A 17210-nucleotide genomic window follows, 5' to 3' on the forward strand; every position below is an offset into this window, starting at 1 on the left:
ACTTTGGAAGTAAACTGGCTGCAGATCAGTGCTCAAATTAAAAGGTGCTTTTATTCCAGCAGCTCCCGGCGATTTTGGAGGAGAGATCTGAGAGGACTGGACAGGTTAATACAGTCTCATCTTACATTCAGAAGGAGAGTGAGGATGAGACCAGTCTTTTCTTAACTCATCCATATGTGAAAGTACCCAGAAGATACACCCAGAAGACACCTAGCTCCTATTGTCCTGTGAACACCAGTGAGCCACCAACTCACTTCTACATATGAGCACAGTGAAAACCTTTTGAAGTAGCAGAGTTATGTCTCTGGCTACTGAACAGGTCAAGATACACTTCACTGGTTGCAGCCACAGGACCAGAGACCACAGGAGGTGCTCCAGTTGAGGTGGGCATTTGTCAAGTTTTCTGTTAGAAGTTAGCAGGGCTTTGTTTTTTGGCTCAGAGCGGGGTTGAGAGCCAAGTAACTGTGCTGTTAAGAAAATGTGCGTGGTTGTCACAGGTACTTACTGCACAGGCTTGGAGGACTGGGACCTGAACTTGCTGAACTCGCCCGGAGCGGTCCACTCTGTACCCAGCTGCAACACACAAGGCAGGAGACACAGATCAGAGAGAGAGTGTGTTAGAAAGAGAAGGAGAGAGAGATGGAGCAGGGGAGAGAAAATATGAGAGCAGAGCGTAAGAAATGTTGAGACATACCGAAAAGTATTCATCTGAAACATTTGGAAATCAACTTTGCGAGCCAGAAACAGCAGCGCTATGATTTTTAGTCTGTTTGAGGAGGAGTGCTCAGCTCATCAGCTGATTTCTAATCCAGAAAACAGATTGGTCACGGCAAGATCCTGATCACATCCCCGGTTATGATAGTGTGTGGGAAATGAAGAGTAATTGGGAAAACTAGATCACATTCCCCAACGCAACAGTTGGGAGTCAATCAGCAGGGTTGTTCTCACAGGCAAAGAGAGCGAACAGACGACAGCTAATGGCTATAAACAGACACAAAATGAGAATGGGCCGTTCGCTGCCAAAACTGTCTCTAAGAAGCCGGCTCATCGGAAACCCTGGGGCTCCCGTTTCAGCCCCGCGGTCGAATCAGTGCCCACTCATTTCCTCAGCAAGCCAATGCGACTAATTAGGGCCCCCCCTGCTGCTGCTGATCCGTAATGAAAGAATAAGGCTAAGATCACAGTGGGCATGGCCTTTAATTGTTTGTGCTGGCCACACGTCCGGATTTGAAACTGGTCAGCAAACATTGTGGTGTGTGGTGCTGACAGATCACAAGAGTCTTTCAGCTTGTAAATAGCCCCTGATCCTCACTCTGGGTACCATGATGCTCACACACACAGTAACACATAGGCTACCTACAACATAATGACATGTACACGTAAGAAACGCCAATTACACAACGGCACCTCTGAGTGTGTTTTCTGGCATTTGAAGAGAGTCACTATGTGGGTAAAAAAAAAAAAAAACAACAACTCAAAAACATGGAGTAATGTCTGTCCAAAAACCAAACAGGCCCCTGGCAGTGCTGAGGCCTCTGAGAGTCTCTGTGAAGCAGTTGGCTGGAGAGGAGGAAGACACAATGTGTGCTACTGTGCCTTCTCTCTCTGAAGCCCACAGCATGCTGCTGCTGCTGTAGCACATTTCCACACCAACAGTCTCCTCATACATTCCTCCTCCAGCATAAAAGAAGAATAAAGGTAGGAGTTAAATGAAAAAAGATACAGTAAAGCTCACTCAGCTACCACAGTTTAATGTAGAGTTTACACTCAGGATTATTACTTTTATTTCAGACCATTTATGTAAATTTGACTTCAATGGACAACATATCCAATAAGTAATATCTAATTTGGCAAACGTATGTGTGAGTGGAGAGCAGGTTCAGGCATGCTGATATGATCTTGTGTGGGCAGTTAAACTTTAACATTTTCATTGTAGTTTATTTTAAGGTACACTAAAAAGACATAACAACCTATAGCTTGAAATGAATTTAACACTAATAAGTAGCCTATGTAAAGATTTGTAATAGGACGCAATAAGCTGTAGTTTGTATCACTAACAAGAAATAAAATGTTGCACTAAGACATAACTAGCTGTACTTTATATCACATGAGACAAAACTACAAATATGTTCTTTATTAGACAGTAAAAAATACAACTGGAAACAAAGGACACACCATTATATTGTAATTAGAAACTGCCTGTAATTAAGTAATAAATCAGTGTGGCCTTTTATGTCTATTTAGTGCCTAATTTGACAAAAAAAAACAACACTATGGCTTGTTTCGTTTTAATAGTCTACAGTAAAATTAAGTCGGACAGTTTTTAACTAGCAGTGATGGTTGTTAAATTTTTACAGTGAATGGTCCATGAACAACAGTGTACATAAGAAAGACCTTCTGACATTAGACTGTGATAAAAGAGTATTTCATGGTTTCAGCGTTTTACTGTTTGATATGCAATTTTGGTGTGTTGTGCTAAGCTAATGTAGCCGCTGGCTGAGATGAGGGGAGATGAGCCACAAAGGGCTTCATGCAACTTTTACCTCATGTTTAACAGCACCCCCTAGACCCATAAACAGACATCCAAGTGTAGTTTGGCAATCAACATCTGTCCATAATGAGACTCAAAGGCTCCACATTTGCTGTCTGCAATTGTCCGACACATTTGCTTTGCTTTGCTTTATTCACGTGTATGTGTAACACAAGAAAGTAATTTGAGACACGACGGCACAAATTTTGCTATTTTTATTTTATTAGGAAATTTACCAGTTTGGAATGATAAGTTAAAGATACTGTATATGTTAGTGGTTCAGAAATTCTCTCAATGACCCTTTTTACAATTTTCATATCAATCTCATTAGAATCAGTATGCTTTGTATTATTTATTTTTTCTCCCACTGCTGAGGAACATTGAACTGGGATTTCTCTCTAAAAGGTCAAATCCTCAAATAATGGATCTGGAATTTTGCCGGCCAGGTTTGGTCCAACATTTACAAAAAAAATATTGAAGCTGTTGACCACATTATCCATATTGTACTTTTTAATATTGTTATCAATAAAATATTGAGGGTACCTCTGTTTATCACCATTTTTAATAATACTATTGAATATGTCCCATATTCCTTTAATATTGCTTTTGTTATTATATAATATTGTACTATAGTATTCCTTCCTACATACCCTTATAATATTAACTTATTTTTATGTTTTATATTTATTTTCTGCCTCTTTAGTCCTTTGTTTTATGAATTCTCTATAGTGTATTTTTCTTTTTACAGGCATTTTGTAATCCCTTCGTGAACCACGGTGGATCTTTGTATTTTTGTTTTCTGTAGTATAGTTTTAGTGGACAGTTTTATAATGTTAGGTTCCATATGCACTATCAATATCACTTTCATTATATACCCTTTCCCAATTTTGTCCCAGTAAATCATTCTTAAATGTATTCATAATTTCCTCTGTCCTCACTCGTCTGTATTTTAGTTTTTCCTCTGGCTGTTATCTCTGGTAGTTGCTGTTATAAGGGGGGTAAGGCCTTTAACTCATTTAACTTCTAGGGTGCTTTAAATTTGTTGTCTTTAGCCCATCCAGTCTTGTGACAGGAAGTCTGCAGAAAGTCGTAGAGCGGAATCATATTCCAGCTCGCTTTAATTGACAGGACAGTTGGAGAGAGACAGGAAATGGGGAGAAAGAGAAACGGGGAATGACATGCGGCAAAGGGCTGCCGGATGGACTCGTACCGGGGCCGCTGCAGTGAGGACTATAGCCTCTGTATATGGGGCGCCTGCTCAACACAACACCTCTACAGGAATCATTATTAAAATAAAATCTGCAAATCCACTGCAAATTGCTGTTGGTTTCTTGAGAAAGGCGGCCAGCTTGAGTCACACTCACAAACAGCTGAATAGAGTACGCACCTCATAAGAACTTAAAATCTCTCACAGCAGAGAGAGAGAGAGAAGACAGAAAAGCTGCGACTTAAAACTTTGCAGCGAATATTAATGGGAAACTTGAAAATGTCTCAAGCTGCTGTACGCACATGTTTATATTTTCCCTGTGAATGAATTGCTTTCTTGTGAAAGAGCTGTTGTTCACCGTATGAAAAAAGAGGGTGATCACACAGCAACGTCAGCACAGCAACAAAATATTCATCTTTTATCTATCACTGACTCTAAACACAGCAAATCTTTTTTCAAGTAAGTAAAACAAAAGTACACAGGCACAGGCATAAAACATGATAATGTATTTGTTCCCACGGTAGATAATGAAACCATTTGGCACAAACTGTGCAGATTGTTGTGATTTATATGATGGATTACACAAGCACAATGTATGCAGATGATGTATCATAAAATTTTGAATTCATACTTTATGAATATTTCTCCCACATCTGTCGGATTCTTTTACATGAATGTGTCAGTAATTAAAGCACACTCTGATCTCGATTTTTCTGAAAAAAATAAAGAAAAGTAAATTGAAGGTTTTTAAAATGTGTAGCTTTGAACAAAAGGGGGAAAACATTAGTGTCAAGGAGCAAATCTCCTTCCAAAATGAAAGGTTGGTATTTTCTCTTCTTCCTTGTCAGATGGTTAATCAGCTGTTCGTGAACAAAGGCGGTGATCAAAGACATTGTTACAAGGACAACGCGCACAGTGCCTTTAGCTCTGCAATGAAAGTGGCAGATGTTCTCCTAGGTACATTTACACATGCAGCACATGAGAAACGTGCAGACACATTTACACTCACACACACACACACAAGTGTGAACGGACATGATTTCCCGCTGAGCAATGAGTCACTGCTTATTGAGAGCAGCATCTCCTCACCACAGTAGGCAGGAGGCAAACCAGGAGGCAAGCAGCCAACACACACACACACACACAAAGAGAGAGAGAGAGACACACACTTCATATCACATTTGAAAACAAACCCCATCTCTGACTCTGTCATATTTTCCCTCTACTTCAGATATCTCCTGTATAAGGCAGAGGGAACTTGGGGACTCAATTTCTTCAACTCCGAGCAGACATACACCAACCTTGCTCTAATGTAACCCCTCTCTCTTCTTTCTCTTTTTGCTATTGCACAGACATCAACAAACACTCCTACTGAGTCTGAGTGTGAATCTCACCCACACACGAGGGTACTTCGATAAAACTAATTTTCGGATGGCCAGTGGCCCTGTATCACTGAGAAGTGGAACACGAAACAGGGTCAAGCAAAAGAAGAAATGTGACTGTGCAGTAGAAATATGGAGGCATTACTCCTGTAACTCCCTTATTCTTCTATTCTTTTTCTCTCTCCATATGAAAAGAGAGAAGTAATAGAGAAAGAGGTGACCTGTGATATAACCCCTGCATGCTGTTTTCTCCTTATTTTATTCCCTCACTGTCAGCGTGTTTTTTCATTTTAAGTTGAGCTGTTGAAGAAAATATTGTGCACGCTTTGCTCACATGTCTATTCGTACAGTATGTTTTTCTAGCACGTGCAGGAGATTATGCAGACATTCAGGCATGCCATGTGAAAAGAAGTATGACATTCATGCTACTCAATAAGCGTGTTGGTAGAAAACAGAAGAGCAGGCAAAAGGACACTGGAAAAAAAATCTTTTTACTGAAATAATGGCCACATTCCACTTGAATGAGTCAGTGCCATGAACCCCGGACATTGTACACTGTGGCTCACTGATACAACTGAATGGAACAGAGCTGTTATTAATGCTTTTAGGTTATTGTGGGGTTTTTTTTCTTGGTATCAAGTGAATATTTCCTAAGTGAGAAACAGAAAACTAACCCTAATACAGTATATATCACCTGTAAAGCTGGTGAACAATTGAGAAACCAAAGGTGAAATCCAGCAGCAGCTCCACATTTCAGCTTTAGAATGTGAAAGACTTCACTGTCACTGTAAGCTTTCATTTACAGTAATAATTACAGTATAAATAAATACAGTAATTTAATGTAAAAATTAGGGCTGTCAGAGTTAACGCGTTAATCGCGATTAGATTAATTTAAAAAATTAACGCGATTAAATTTTTTAATCGCGGTTAATCGCGGCCCATTTTGTCCTCTGTCTGCTGGACTGGAGGACTGGAGTGTGGGACCTCCAGTCCAGTAGGTGGCGGTAAGGCACCTTCAAGTTGGTTGCTACACAAATATACACAGTCTAACATATATCCACAGCTCTATCCATTGATTTTTTGACGGCTTTGTTGTCAACAAATGCACGTGGCGATGTATTGATTTTTTGAAGGCTTCTGTTGTCAACAAATGCACATGGCCAGGCAGAGGCGTAGCAAAGTAAAGGGCAATTTCCACTGGATGCAATTCGTTTCAATTCTGTGTGAGTTTCATGCATCATGTGTTATGATTAGGTACTAGGCCTGCTCTGGTCTAAAAGTTGTTTGTCTAGAGATTATAACACTTTGGAGGGTTGAAAGTCCAAAGCGCCATATATAATATTTTTAATAGAGATTAATCGCGAGTTAACTATGGAAAAAATGCGATTAATCGCGATTAAAAAAATTAATCGTTTGACAGCCCTAGTAAAAATATAGATATTATATTATAAATCCAAGGTAATTGGCCATTTTATATACTGGAAGTTAATGAGATAAAACATGTAAGATATAATGCTTCCTAACTTTTTTTATGACAAGAAACATACTTAAACAATATTAACTTTTAGGCACTGAGACCATTTATTTAATTATATCACTATCACTATCACTTATGTCTGCGACTTATTACTTAGAGGATTCAAACATCCACTCTGCACTGCACTCATACTGCGCCAACAAGATTAGTGAGGAGACAAGTAAGACAACCAAATTATTAGAATGATGAATGTTGCATAAGGAGTAAAACAGTAAAACTCAAAACAGCTATATCATCATAGCTCTTTTAATTTCTTTGAAAAAACTGTTTTTGTAGGCTTGGCAAAAAATACAGTAATAAGTACTGGTATATCAAAATAAAGGTTATTCATTATGTAACTCAGGGTCTCATACTGGAAAAATAAAAAGTGATGCAGGTGCAGTCAGAGTTGCAGCCAACAAAACTGTGTTTCGATTGTGACCTGTGGGTTCACTTGTTCCATTAAGCAGCAATAATTGGTTCCTATAAGTGGGTTTGTATTCACAGAGCCCTTTTGAATCAATTGAAGGTTTTTGAATAGTGAATTTCCCTCATCTTCAAATTGGTCACAGAGATTCACTTTTGTCTGAAACAAACAAACCAAGAAAAAAACAACAACAACCTGCAGATACAACAAACTGGCTTGAGTCTGATAATCCATCACAATTATCCTTGTGTCTGTTTTTATTGTTGTCAAAGCTGCACTATCAATGGGTGGTTATACAGCTGTTAGCGGTAGTAGTTTGCATCAAACGTTCTGAGCAGGCTAATGTAACTGCAGCAAGGATGAAAGCAGACAAAGGCATGCTGCTCTCTGTGATGGATTGCCTGTCCCAAGCAGGTTTACATTTTTAATCTTGGGGTATCCATTTTCTTTTCATTGTTTTCTTTTTTATTATTTTGTGCTATTTATCATTTCTGGACAGATGCTGCAACCTCAACTCTATCTGGCAATAAAGTGTTTGAAAAACACCAGAATAGTTTTTTGTTGTTGGTTTTATTGTTTTGACAGGAGAGATTTTGATGGGTCAAAGCAGAGGCAGCATTAGCATTAAGGATACCCACTAGTGAATTTTCCATTTTCTAGTGCTGTCGGTATGTACTGTATAGTAAAAGTTATTATATCCTATGTAGTGGGCTCATAGTATCCACAATGCATCAGGGAAGGTAATGTGCAACCAGTGGTCACTAAACAAACATCATAAACCAACATGCATTGCAGCAAGATTCACTACATTGTGGCTCAGTATTTTTTCTTTCTTTTTTTCTTCTTTTTATTTTATCAATGAACTCATTATAGTGAGCAGGGATGAGTGAATAAGTGAATGATTTCAGCATGCGCAACACCAGCTCCTGAAACTGAAGCAAGTAAATGGAATACATTTGCTTCTCTGTCATGTTAAAATGTCTCCTATGACAAAGGTTGCATAGAAAACTGACCTTTTCAACACTGTGGAACAACACTCTCCAGTTGTGAAATAGTGCCTGTTACTGTCACGGTGACAAAGTCTCGTCTGTCTGAGAATGAGCAGCTACTGTTGGTCTGGCGCCTCATATTGATTACATCCAGTTTCCAGCGCACCTCCCTTCGAGTCAGCTTTTATGAAGTTAGTATCACAGCACTCACGACGCACACCAGTGCCCACATGTGTCTGCGTTCGGCAGAGACATGTGCGTTACATAGTTGCACGAACACACACACACACACACACACACACACACTACTCATAAGGCTGTCTCAATATCAGACGAGCTCTGGTCTGGGTCTGTGGGAAGCTCGGCGGGAGCTGTCTGGACATTCTGATTGAAGGAAAATCTCATTACAGATTAGCTGTGGGCAAAAAATATGATTAATACCGAAGAGGGACAATGGATGATCCTCACTCACATTAGGTACGTCCGTATGTGCTCAGATAATGACCCAGCAGGACCGAGGAGAGCGTTCTTATTGGAGTGACCCCCCTCCTCTCCAACAGTGACCAGCTGGTACACATAAGGGATTGAACAGAGGAACTAACGGTGATTCAAGGTTGAATTTGTCTTTCTATGAGAACCAGTATGAAGGTACCTTCTTTATCTAGTATATTTGTGTGTGATTTTGGGTGTATGTGTGTGAGAAAGTCTGATGCCATCACTTCAGGAAGGTGTGCTGTGAGAAATTAGGAAATATCTGACTGTAACATTTTGTGTATCACTCAAAAGCTATAGTCACAAAGTGCTGATGTGGGGGCGGGGGTCTCCACAGAAACACCACAGCTCCCTGCTTCTTATCCTGTTGCAGCTAAATGTCTTACGGCAGCACATTCCACATTTAGCCAGTTCATTATCAAGGCTGACACTGTTGTGGCCATGGACACCAAGAGGCAATCCTTTACAATGCTATGAGTATTTTTAGAGCTGTGAGCCAGATCACAAAAAGAGGAATTACAGCCGAGTCAATATTAGGGAGAAAGATAAGAAAATCCGACTCTCACAATGAGAATACACTCTAACAATTTCAAAGTTTTATTCATGTCATCACTTTTTCAAGTCGTCTAATTTTCTGCAAGCTAGGTTTTGACAGAAATATTGTTCTGGGTCAAATTTCACTTAGAAAAAAAATCTTATCTGTAACTTCTTATAATAACTCCAGTACCTGCTAGAGCACAAAACAGAAAATTGATATGGATACTACATAATACTTTAGCCATCATTTCAGTTGTTTAAGCCTCTTTTTATTTAAAATTTCAAATAAAATTGTTGAATTGATTTGCGCTCACTTATCATGCTACATTTACTTCTATCGCTATTTAGTTTGATTTATTGTTTCAAAACAATAAATAAAGTCATATTAATTGCCAGCAATGTCTTATATTAGAAGAACTTAAACAGCATAAAATGGAGGATCAAAATATAAAGTAGTAGCACTATAAGGTCTTAAAAATCACCTTAGCAAGACAGTCTCTTTGAGGCATGAAGTTGGTGATAAGCAAGGACGTCAGTAGCATGGGACACTAATTTATAAAGATTGTGAAAATTGTTAAAACATTTCAGCTCCTCTATCAATAAAATTGTTACTTGCCATGAGTGAAAACTTTTTTTTTTCTCCCCCTGAACTGATTGAGACAGATGGATGACATAATGAGGAACGGAGTCTAGTGTTAGATTTTTATCTGTGAAGCCCACAATGTGTCTCTAAAGACAGTGAAGGCAGTGAGGCAGTCCGTCTGCCAGTGGCAGAATGAATGATCCCCGGCCATAGCACTGCTCCCTTGCCATTACCTAGATGATATTTCGCCATCGCTAAATGTCACATCAATATTCGTTACTGGCTAATTAATCTCAGCTCCCATGGAACCTGGTGACATCTTCACATCCTGTTGGAATGCAGATGGTTCCATAGACGGACCTTTTTGCTCTTAACACACATTTGCCCAGTGCACTCGCATGGTGCAGTTCAAATACTGTGCAACCTCATGCATCCTGTCCTTCTTGCATTTTTCAGAAGGATTCACTATAAGAAAACTTTATTAGTGGCTGTAATACAACACAGCTTGACTTTTATTCTATTGCGGGCAGAGGGTCCTTCAAGGATACATAGGAAAGGGGGGACATTTTTCACAGGATGTTCTACAGGAGGATTTAAGTCTCCTGTATCCTGAGCTGCGTGTTGGAGCTGAGCGATAGCCTGAGCATTAGGATGGTGACATGAGGTGAGCGGGTGATTACTAAAGACGAACAAGGTCAAATCGCTCAGGGTCCCCCCTGCTGGATTGAGCTATGGGAGAGTTAAGGCTTATGTCATTGACCGATCGGGAAACTGTGTTCCTCCTAACAGCAGCTTTTTCAGCATGGATGCCAGATCATAGGGATATTAATAAAAACATTTAAAGATTAATACTTAATACTTCAGAGATTAATATCTGATCCGTCATCGTGTGCACGACTGTTTGAGAGAGAAATCCATCAGATGTCATTTAGAGCTATTTAGAGCTCAGCTCACCCTCCCTGTGTGGTCTAATGATAATGTTTTGGCTCCGCTGCACATGTGAAAGTGTTTTTTACAGGGGTTTATGATTATACATAATTATATTGTAATGTAGGAGTTTGAAACTATTTATGGCCCCAGGTGATTCAATTTCTTCCTGCAGTCAAAGGTTGTTGCTAAGCAATATTAGTTAAAAGCAGGGATAGTAATCATAGTCTCGGAAATGTGTACTTAGAGAACTTGCTGAGAATCACGAAGCATAAAAAATGCTAGGACCCTGTTGATTTTCAGTTGAGTGGCTCCCTCTGATTCAAATCTTATACAAGAGTGCAGCACAGTGCTTACCTGTCCTACATAGACCAGCAGTCTGGTGTTGAGAGGGCTTTCATCAGGACTCAGCCACAGCTCAGAGTTATCATCAGACGATACCGAGAACTGGAAATCACCTAGAGGGGAAAAACATGATCAAAGTATGTGTTAGTGGAAGTAGAAATATATACGATCGCAGATAAGCATTATCAGATAGCGTATGAACTCATGAAATAAATTCTCAAGTGTAAAAAGTGCACCTAAAATTTGATACCCAGACCACCTCCGGCTGTGGTCAGTAATGACACATTTGGCTACACAGTGATATCAAAAGGGTTACAGCGACTGAGTTTCCAATGCACGTGAATGCAAATGAACATTTTTGCAGAAATCTAAAGCAGAAGCAGCACGGAAAGCACATGTGCAGCCAATTAATTAAAGCTTTCCACTTTTAGAAGGAGATCGGGATACTTGAGGATTGTAAACAAGTTGTCAATTTTGTCTAACAACTAACTATTAATAGAAGGAGCTGAATGAAGTGTTTCTCCCCTAAGCGGCTGCTGCCTGAGATGTCTCCTTTTTATACTGAAACTTGACATCCGTCTGAAGACTGGGGTGAGGAAATCAGAATTGCTACGGCAAACACCAATTCATATTGTAGATATACATTATACTTTGTGAAGGAACTGTGTAAGAATGCTCCAAGTAGATACTTTAAAATATAAAATCTTTATATTACCAGGTTAAATCTGGGCATAATTAACATATGTAATATACTTGGAACTGACAAAATCAGAACAATAAAGGAGCAGCTAAACTGTCATGGATAGATTAATTGTATACATCTCCAAACATTTTACTCTCTATAAGGTCTCTGGCACAGTGAAGGGCAAACACTGAGTGCCTGTGAATCCTGAATATAATCTGACCTTTGAGCCATTAGATGCAGAGAGCTAAGCTGCGAAGGCTACATAAGAGAGTGAAATGAACGGTATCTAATTAATAACTTCATATTGGATGTTAAGGCTTTTTCAGTTCCCATAGCAACTGGGCTCAAGGGTAAGCCTATGAGGGTGCTGCAATGAGATTTAGCTGTGAGATCGCTGGCATTCAGCCCTAATAAAAATGTGAATATCCACTATATTAGTGGCTCTGAAGCATTTAGATTAAGAGGGCTGTGGAAATTGTCTACTCTTATAAAGGACACATGCTCCGAGGCTCTCAGCCTCAGAGGAGGGCCTCACTAATATGATGAGCTAGTTACCGTCTCGGTAAGGGTGAAGGAAGCCAAATATTCTCAGGCCATAGTTCTTCCACTTTGGAGCCACTGCCAGCTTCTTGATCGTGGTTCTGGTCTACAGTAAGAAACAAACACAAATTATGAAATACATCAGTTTCTGCATGACATATTAACTAATTAGCATTGCTAAACCCTTCCCCTTAACAGCCACTGTCTAATCATAGCTTTGTGTGTAGTGCATTTGTGTGAAAACTCACCAACCAAAAGTGTAGCCTAGGTAATGTTAGCTTGTCTATATGCTAGCAGGCTAACTACCAAAAAAAGAAAACAACAGCTACTGTTTATTTCCCCACTGTGTGGAAGCTGGACCTGGATGTTACTGTGTCAGTATGTAACCTAGTTTTAGCTCTCTCTCTTTTTTCCCCTTTAGACTGAAACTCCTAAGTGCTTTTTCAATATTCAAACACATAATAGAATAAAATAAAAAGTAATAAATAAATAAAAGTACAAACAAAAAATATGCACATTTCTCAGCGTGTGACTGTACTCATGTTCCCCCATCAACCATAGACAATTATGTACATACTATATAGAGAATAGGGATGAGATACATGACTATCAGTTGCCTTGACAATCATCTCTACATATTTATCCAGATATGGAGCCCATATATTCCTGAATACATTGAGATTATTAATAACTCCATGGATAAGCTGCTCACAGGAAGCCAGGCGAGTCTCTCCATTCATTAAAACTGACACGCTCTTTTGACTTCCAATGCCTTAACACTACTCTGCCTCTTGTTATCAGGGCTAGCTTTACCCAAGAACACACCTGCGAGGGCAGATTAACTTCTGTTGGCTAAACACCAGATATGCATAACGATGGATTCGCAATCTGGTTCCAGTATGTTAATAACACAATTTAAAAAATGATATTCAGCATTGCATATTTGTATAGCATGTGAGACAAATGTACCCTTAATTGCATCTCCTACAACTATCATCTTTCCTGACTTCTTAATGAAATTTGTTCTTCCCATTTTTAAGAGAAACAATACACAATAAAAACAATGATAAAACACTACACAAAAGTATATAAGATAAGCTGTCAAATAGAAAACATATTTCAATGTCTTCTTTCTGCTATAGCCTCAGTCTTTTACCATTCTTCAGTGTTTAATCAGCTTGAAACATTAACAAAGGAAGCCAAAGATGACATGTTCAACAAGCTCACAGAGCTTTGCTTAATCAGCTGGCAAACGACAAGTGTTAGTGTAAACTAAAAATACTGTTTGTGCTTTATAAGAGTGAACAGGTGTAATAACAATAACTACAAGGGAGGAGGACATTTTCTTTCAAACAGTTTGATGTAGCATTAGCATCATTTAACTCATTTAACCCATAGACAGAGTGTCACTCAGGCTGCTGTGATACTTACATGAGGGTAGAGAGGAAAGTGCAGGTTCTTCCTGAGCTGGGCTATGGAGGAGCCGCACCAGTCCTCGAACACATGCAGGTTGGCCTGGCCCTTATACTGCCAACACACAAGCACGCACACGGTGAGGAATAAGGTTGGTGCACACAGTAACAACAGCATCACATTTGCTATTAAATAGGCAGGCTACGCTTCAGTACTGCAGTGAGATTTCCATTTGCGCTGGTTTCAGTCGATATACTTCTGTAGTGGAATGCATGCAATTTCTGATGTCTCTCTACTACGTAAGCAGAAATGAATTCTTGCCGAAACATGTGACTGCAGTGGGGAGTTTCAAATGTTCCCACTGTCCTGGAGAAAGAGAATTTGTCGTGAGTAGTGAAAGGGGACGAGAGGGGGGGGTTAACTGAGCATGTCTGGGGTAGTTTGTCTGAGCTCATCCCCTACCACCGTCTGACATTTTGTCTGATTTGCACCGGGAAATCACAGGACACAGCAAAGACAGATGGTGAAACCAGTCAGCCTTGGAATATGGTTTCCCTACACACACATGGGTCTGCTCATACATATGAAAAGATGGCTCACTGATGACTTATGTACTATCAGTGTTTTGGGTTACATGCAGCGGAAAAAATAAAAACCCTGGCAACGACAAACTGTCCACATTCAAATGTTCAGGAAGTGAGACAGACTCAAGCGGGGTTGGTGTGATTTCCTCAACGCGTTGCAGATAGCACAGGGCTTTCACCGTTGCACCTCATTCACACAGTTCTGCACGAGAGCAAACAGTAGAAAGCCAGAGATGCGACTAGAAGCGCCGGCACGTGGTTGCACATTTTCATGCATTGCACAGTGCAGCTTAGCGTCAGTTCACGCCTGTGGACGTTGTCATAGTGTGACCTGCCAGCTCTAACTCTTCATACCGGAAGATCAAGCAACTATTACAGATACACTTTCACATACTGTACTGACACACACGCACATAGGCCATCCTTTAATGTGTGACAGGAGTCCCAGCAGGCTGCCACTGTAATGCTGCCACAGATATTTAGAACATCACACAGAAGTTGAGCAGAAAGCCGGCTCTCTCCAAATGACTATGTGAAACGGCACATTGAGGATCAAAGCTAAAGCTGGCTTTGCTACTTCGGCCCTAATGTCATTCGATGGAGGTGGTCTTTGTGTGTGTCGAGTAGCTGCTAGTTTTATAGTTAGCTGTCCAATCAATCAATAGCGAAATTGAGAGTGATCTCACGACCAAAACAAACAAAACACACACACAAACACACACACAGAAGCACAAATCCTGTTGTCCTTTCATCAGTGGGATTAGAGAGGTGAGGAAGGAAAACCTTTCAGAGTAAAAGCCTCCCTGCGTCCAACTCTGCCACCGTGTCTGCATTTAAAGGAGAAAGATGTTGAAGGAGGGTGTGATGCTCCTTCAGTTTCTAACAGATGGCCTGACCCAAAGTGGTCCTTTCCACTTCTCTCCTGGCTCTGTACGGTCAACTAAGCGCCCTGCGAGCTGACAGCAGCACACCAATTACAGCTCATGCATTAACCATGAGGTATTTTTGTTGTGCAAACAGTCCAAAACAGTGCGACTGTGGATTTTACTTTTTAGCTTTTAAGGTGCCGGTATTTGATTTTCCCCTCTTGTGGCACGACTAATGCGAATGGAAAAAACAGAAAGGGAGAGAGTCGGGCATATTGCAGGGTTGACAGAATCAAATCAACAAGTCAGAAGGATGGATGGGAATGTGTGATGTTTAAAAAGGGAGTGGCAGAGAGATTGGCTGGGTGGGGTGGCAGTAGGCATAGCAAGTTTGGAGAGATTTAGCAGACAGCACTAGTCCTTGTTTAAGTATGCCTTACGTAAAGCTTTTAATAGATTTCCCGTAGGTTTTAAAAGCAAACCTTTTTTTGGCCTGGCCCCCTCCTCACCCTGCCTCTTGTCAAATAGTTATAAGCGGGCAGCTTTCTCTAATTATTCATAAACGCACACACATATCCTTGCATAGTCCTGCAGAGGCCACAGGCTGTAAAGGCAGCTTTGGGGGACACTTCGGCATAATTGGCTCTATTTTGTGGATGACAGCAAACGCAAGAGGTCTGTCTGTGCTCTGGCCTTCACGGGGTGTAGGGCAAGAATGGGACAAGAAGGAAGTTATGTTTTTCTTCACCTGCTCTTACTCAAACTCAGCCTCTATTATCCATGTGCTTCCTGGACTTAATCTACCTCGGTCCTGCTCCTGTTCTGTCATTTGGCTTTTTCCCTCTGAGTTCTGCTTCCGTCTCCCCTCTGTCAAAGAATCTGGTCCTGCCATCATCTGTATCGTCTCTTCCCTCTGACCTTTCCCCGTCTGCCTCTCCATCCCACCATCTCAACCTGTGTGCTGCCAAATGCTGTTGATTTCTCGAAACTCTGTCTTCGGTTTCCCCAAGCTCAGCTGATGCGTGTCACTTCTCCACGCTGCCTCTATCTCATTTTCATCTCCCTCTTGAGTCCTTGTTTTTGGGATAAAGAGACACTCACATCAACAGTTTGGTGATTTGCATTCTTGTGTCTGTGTGACATGCAGGGATGTGGTTGTGTATCTGTCTCAGAGCTTGTCAGCTCCCATTTACTTCAGTAGTTGGCTAAAAACAAGCCAAACGACTGACGCTTCCTTTGTTACTTTTTTTGTTTGTTTGTCTTTTGCTTTTGTTCATCCAAAACCGAGGGGCAGCCCTCTGTGCCTTCCTGCTAATCCACACAGAAAGAACAGATAGGTTAAGAAAGAACTGTTTCCACTATGTGCACCCATTGTAAAAAAAAAACAAAAAAAACCATTCCCCACCAGTAACCAGGGGCTGCAGGCACCGCTGCATTAGGAGATCAAACCAGCCATGTCTGTCAATCACAGTTACTCTGTCTGTTCCTATGGTATGTTTGATCAGAGGTAACTTGTTCCACTTAGTACAGGTGTAGGTAGGCAGCAGTGAAAAACACAAAGTGGCTACCTGTCAGGCTAATTACAGGGCCCTCTAGGCAAAGACAGGGAGCAGAACTAACACTGGCTCTGCTCTTCCACTGCTGAACAACAGCAGCATGCAGCAAATAATAGGTATGCACATTTTTAGATACCTGATAGCCAATATATTCCAAGATTGTTTCAGATGACTGATACAAACAGCTCTGTTTTTCATTTTAGTGAGACACAGCTATGTGTCTTTTTTACTGTAATGATGCTTTTGCTGATGGGCATAAACAGGCTGCTTTTTCTCTATTGCTTGCAGGAGTCGGCTGTTACTTGTCAAGAAGAGGAACAGGATGCAGTTACAGATGATATGAATGATGTAGAGAATGTGTAAATTAAATTATATTTGGCTTTTTTTCTTTGTCTTTGTTTTTTTTCTACCGTGGGTGCACCCATAAATTGTTCTTAGAGTGTGAAACACAAGTTTTTGTTAAAAACAGGGGCTTATGATATTCTAGAAATACAAAAACAGTTGGATGTTTATTTTTACACATTAAAGTAAAAGTCTGGTGTGTAAAAAAAAATAGGGAGGGAGAGGAAGAGAAGGAAGGAAAGCAATGCCATTTGTCAAAAAGGAACAAGAATGCCACTGAATAGAGAAA

General features: G+C 40.4%; 1 protein-coding gene across 1 annotated transcript in view; it reads right to left on the reverse strand.

The window, feature by feature from the left end:
• The window catches only part of b4galnt4a (beta-1,4-N-acetyl-galactosaminyl transferase 4a), a 126506-nt gene that overhangs the window by 35802 nt on the left and 73494 nt on the right, over positions 1 to 17210 (reverse strand). The window contains exons 4-7 of the mRNA XM_085779652.1: positions 13592 to 13687; positions 12176 to 12266; positions 10948 to 11048; positions 506 to 573 (exon numbers count right to left, since the gene is read on the reverse strand). Of these exons, the coding sequence (XP_085635778.1) occupies positions 506 to 573; positions 10948 to 11048; positions 12176 to 12266; positions 13592 to 13687 (356 nt within the window). The remainder of the gene's footprint in view (positions 1 to 505; positions 574 to 10947; positions 11049 to 12175; positions 12267 to 13591; positions 13688 to 17210) is intronic.

The sequence above is a fragment of the Trachurus japonicus genome, chromosome 6 (genome assembly GCF_045865225.1).
Source record: "Trachurus japonicus isolate A0001 chromosome 6, Traja_1.0".
Classification (NCBI taxonomy): domain Eukaryota; kingdom Metazoa; phylum Chordata; class Actinopteri; order Carangiformes; family Carangidae; genus Trachurus; species Trachurus japonicus.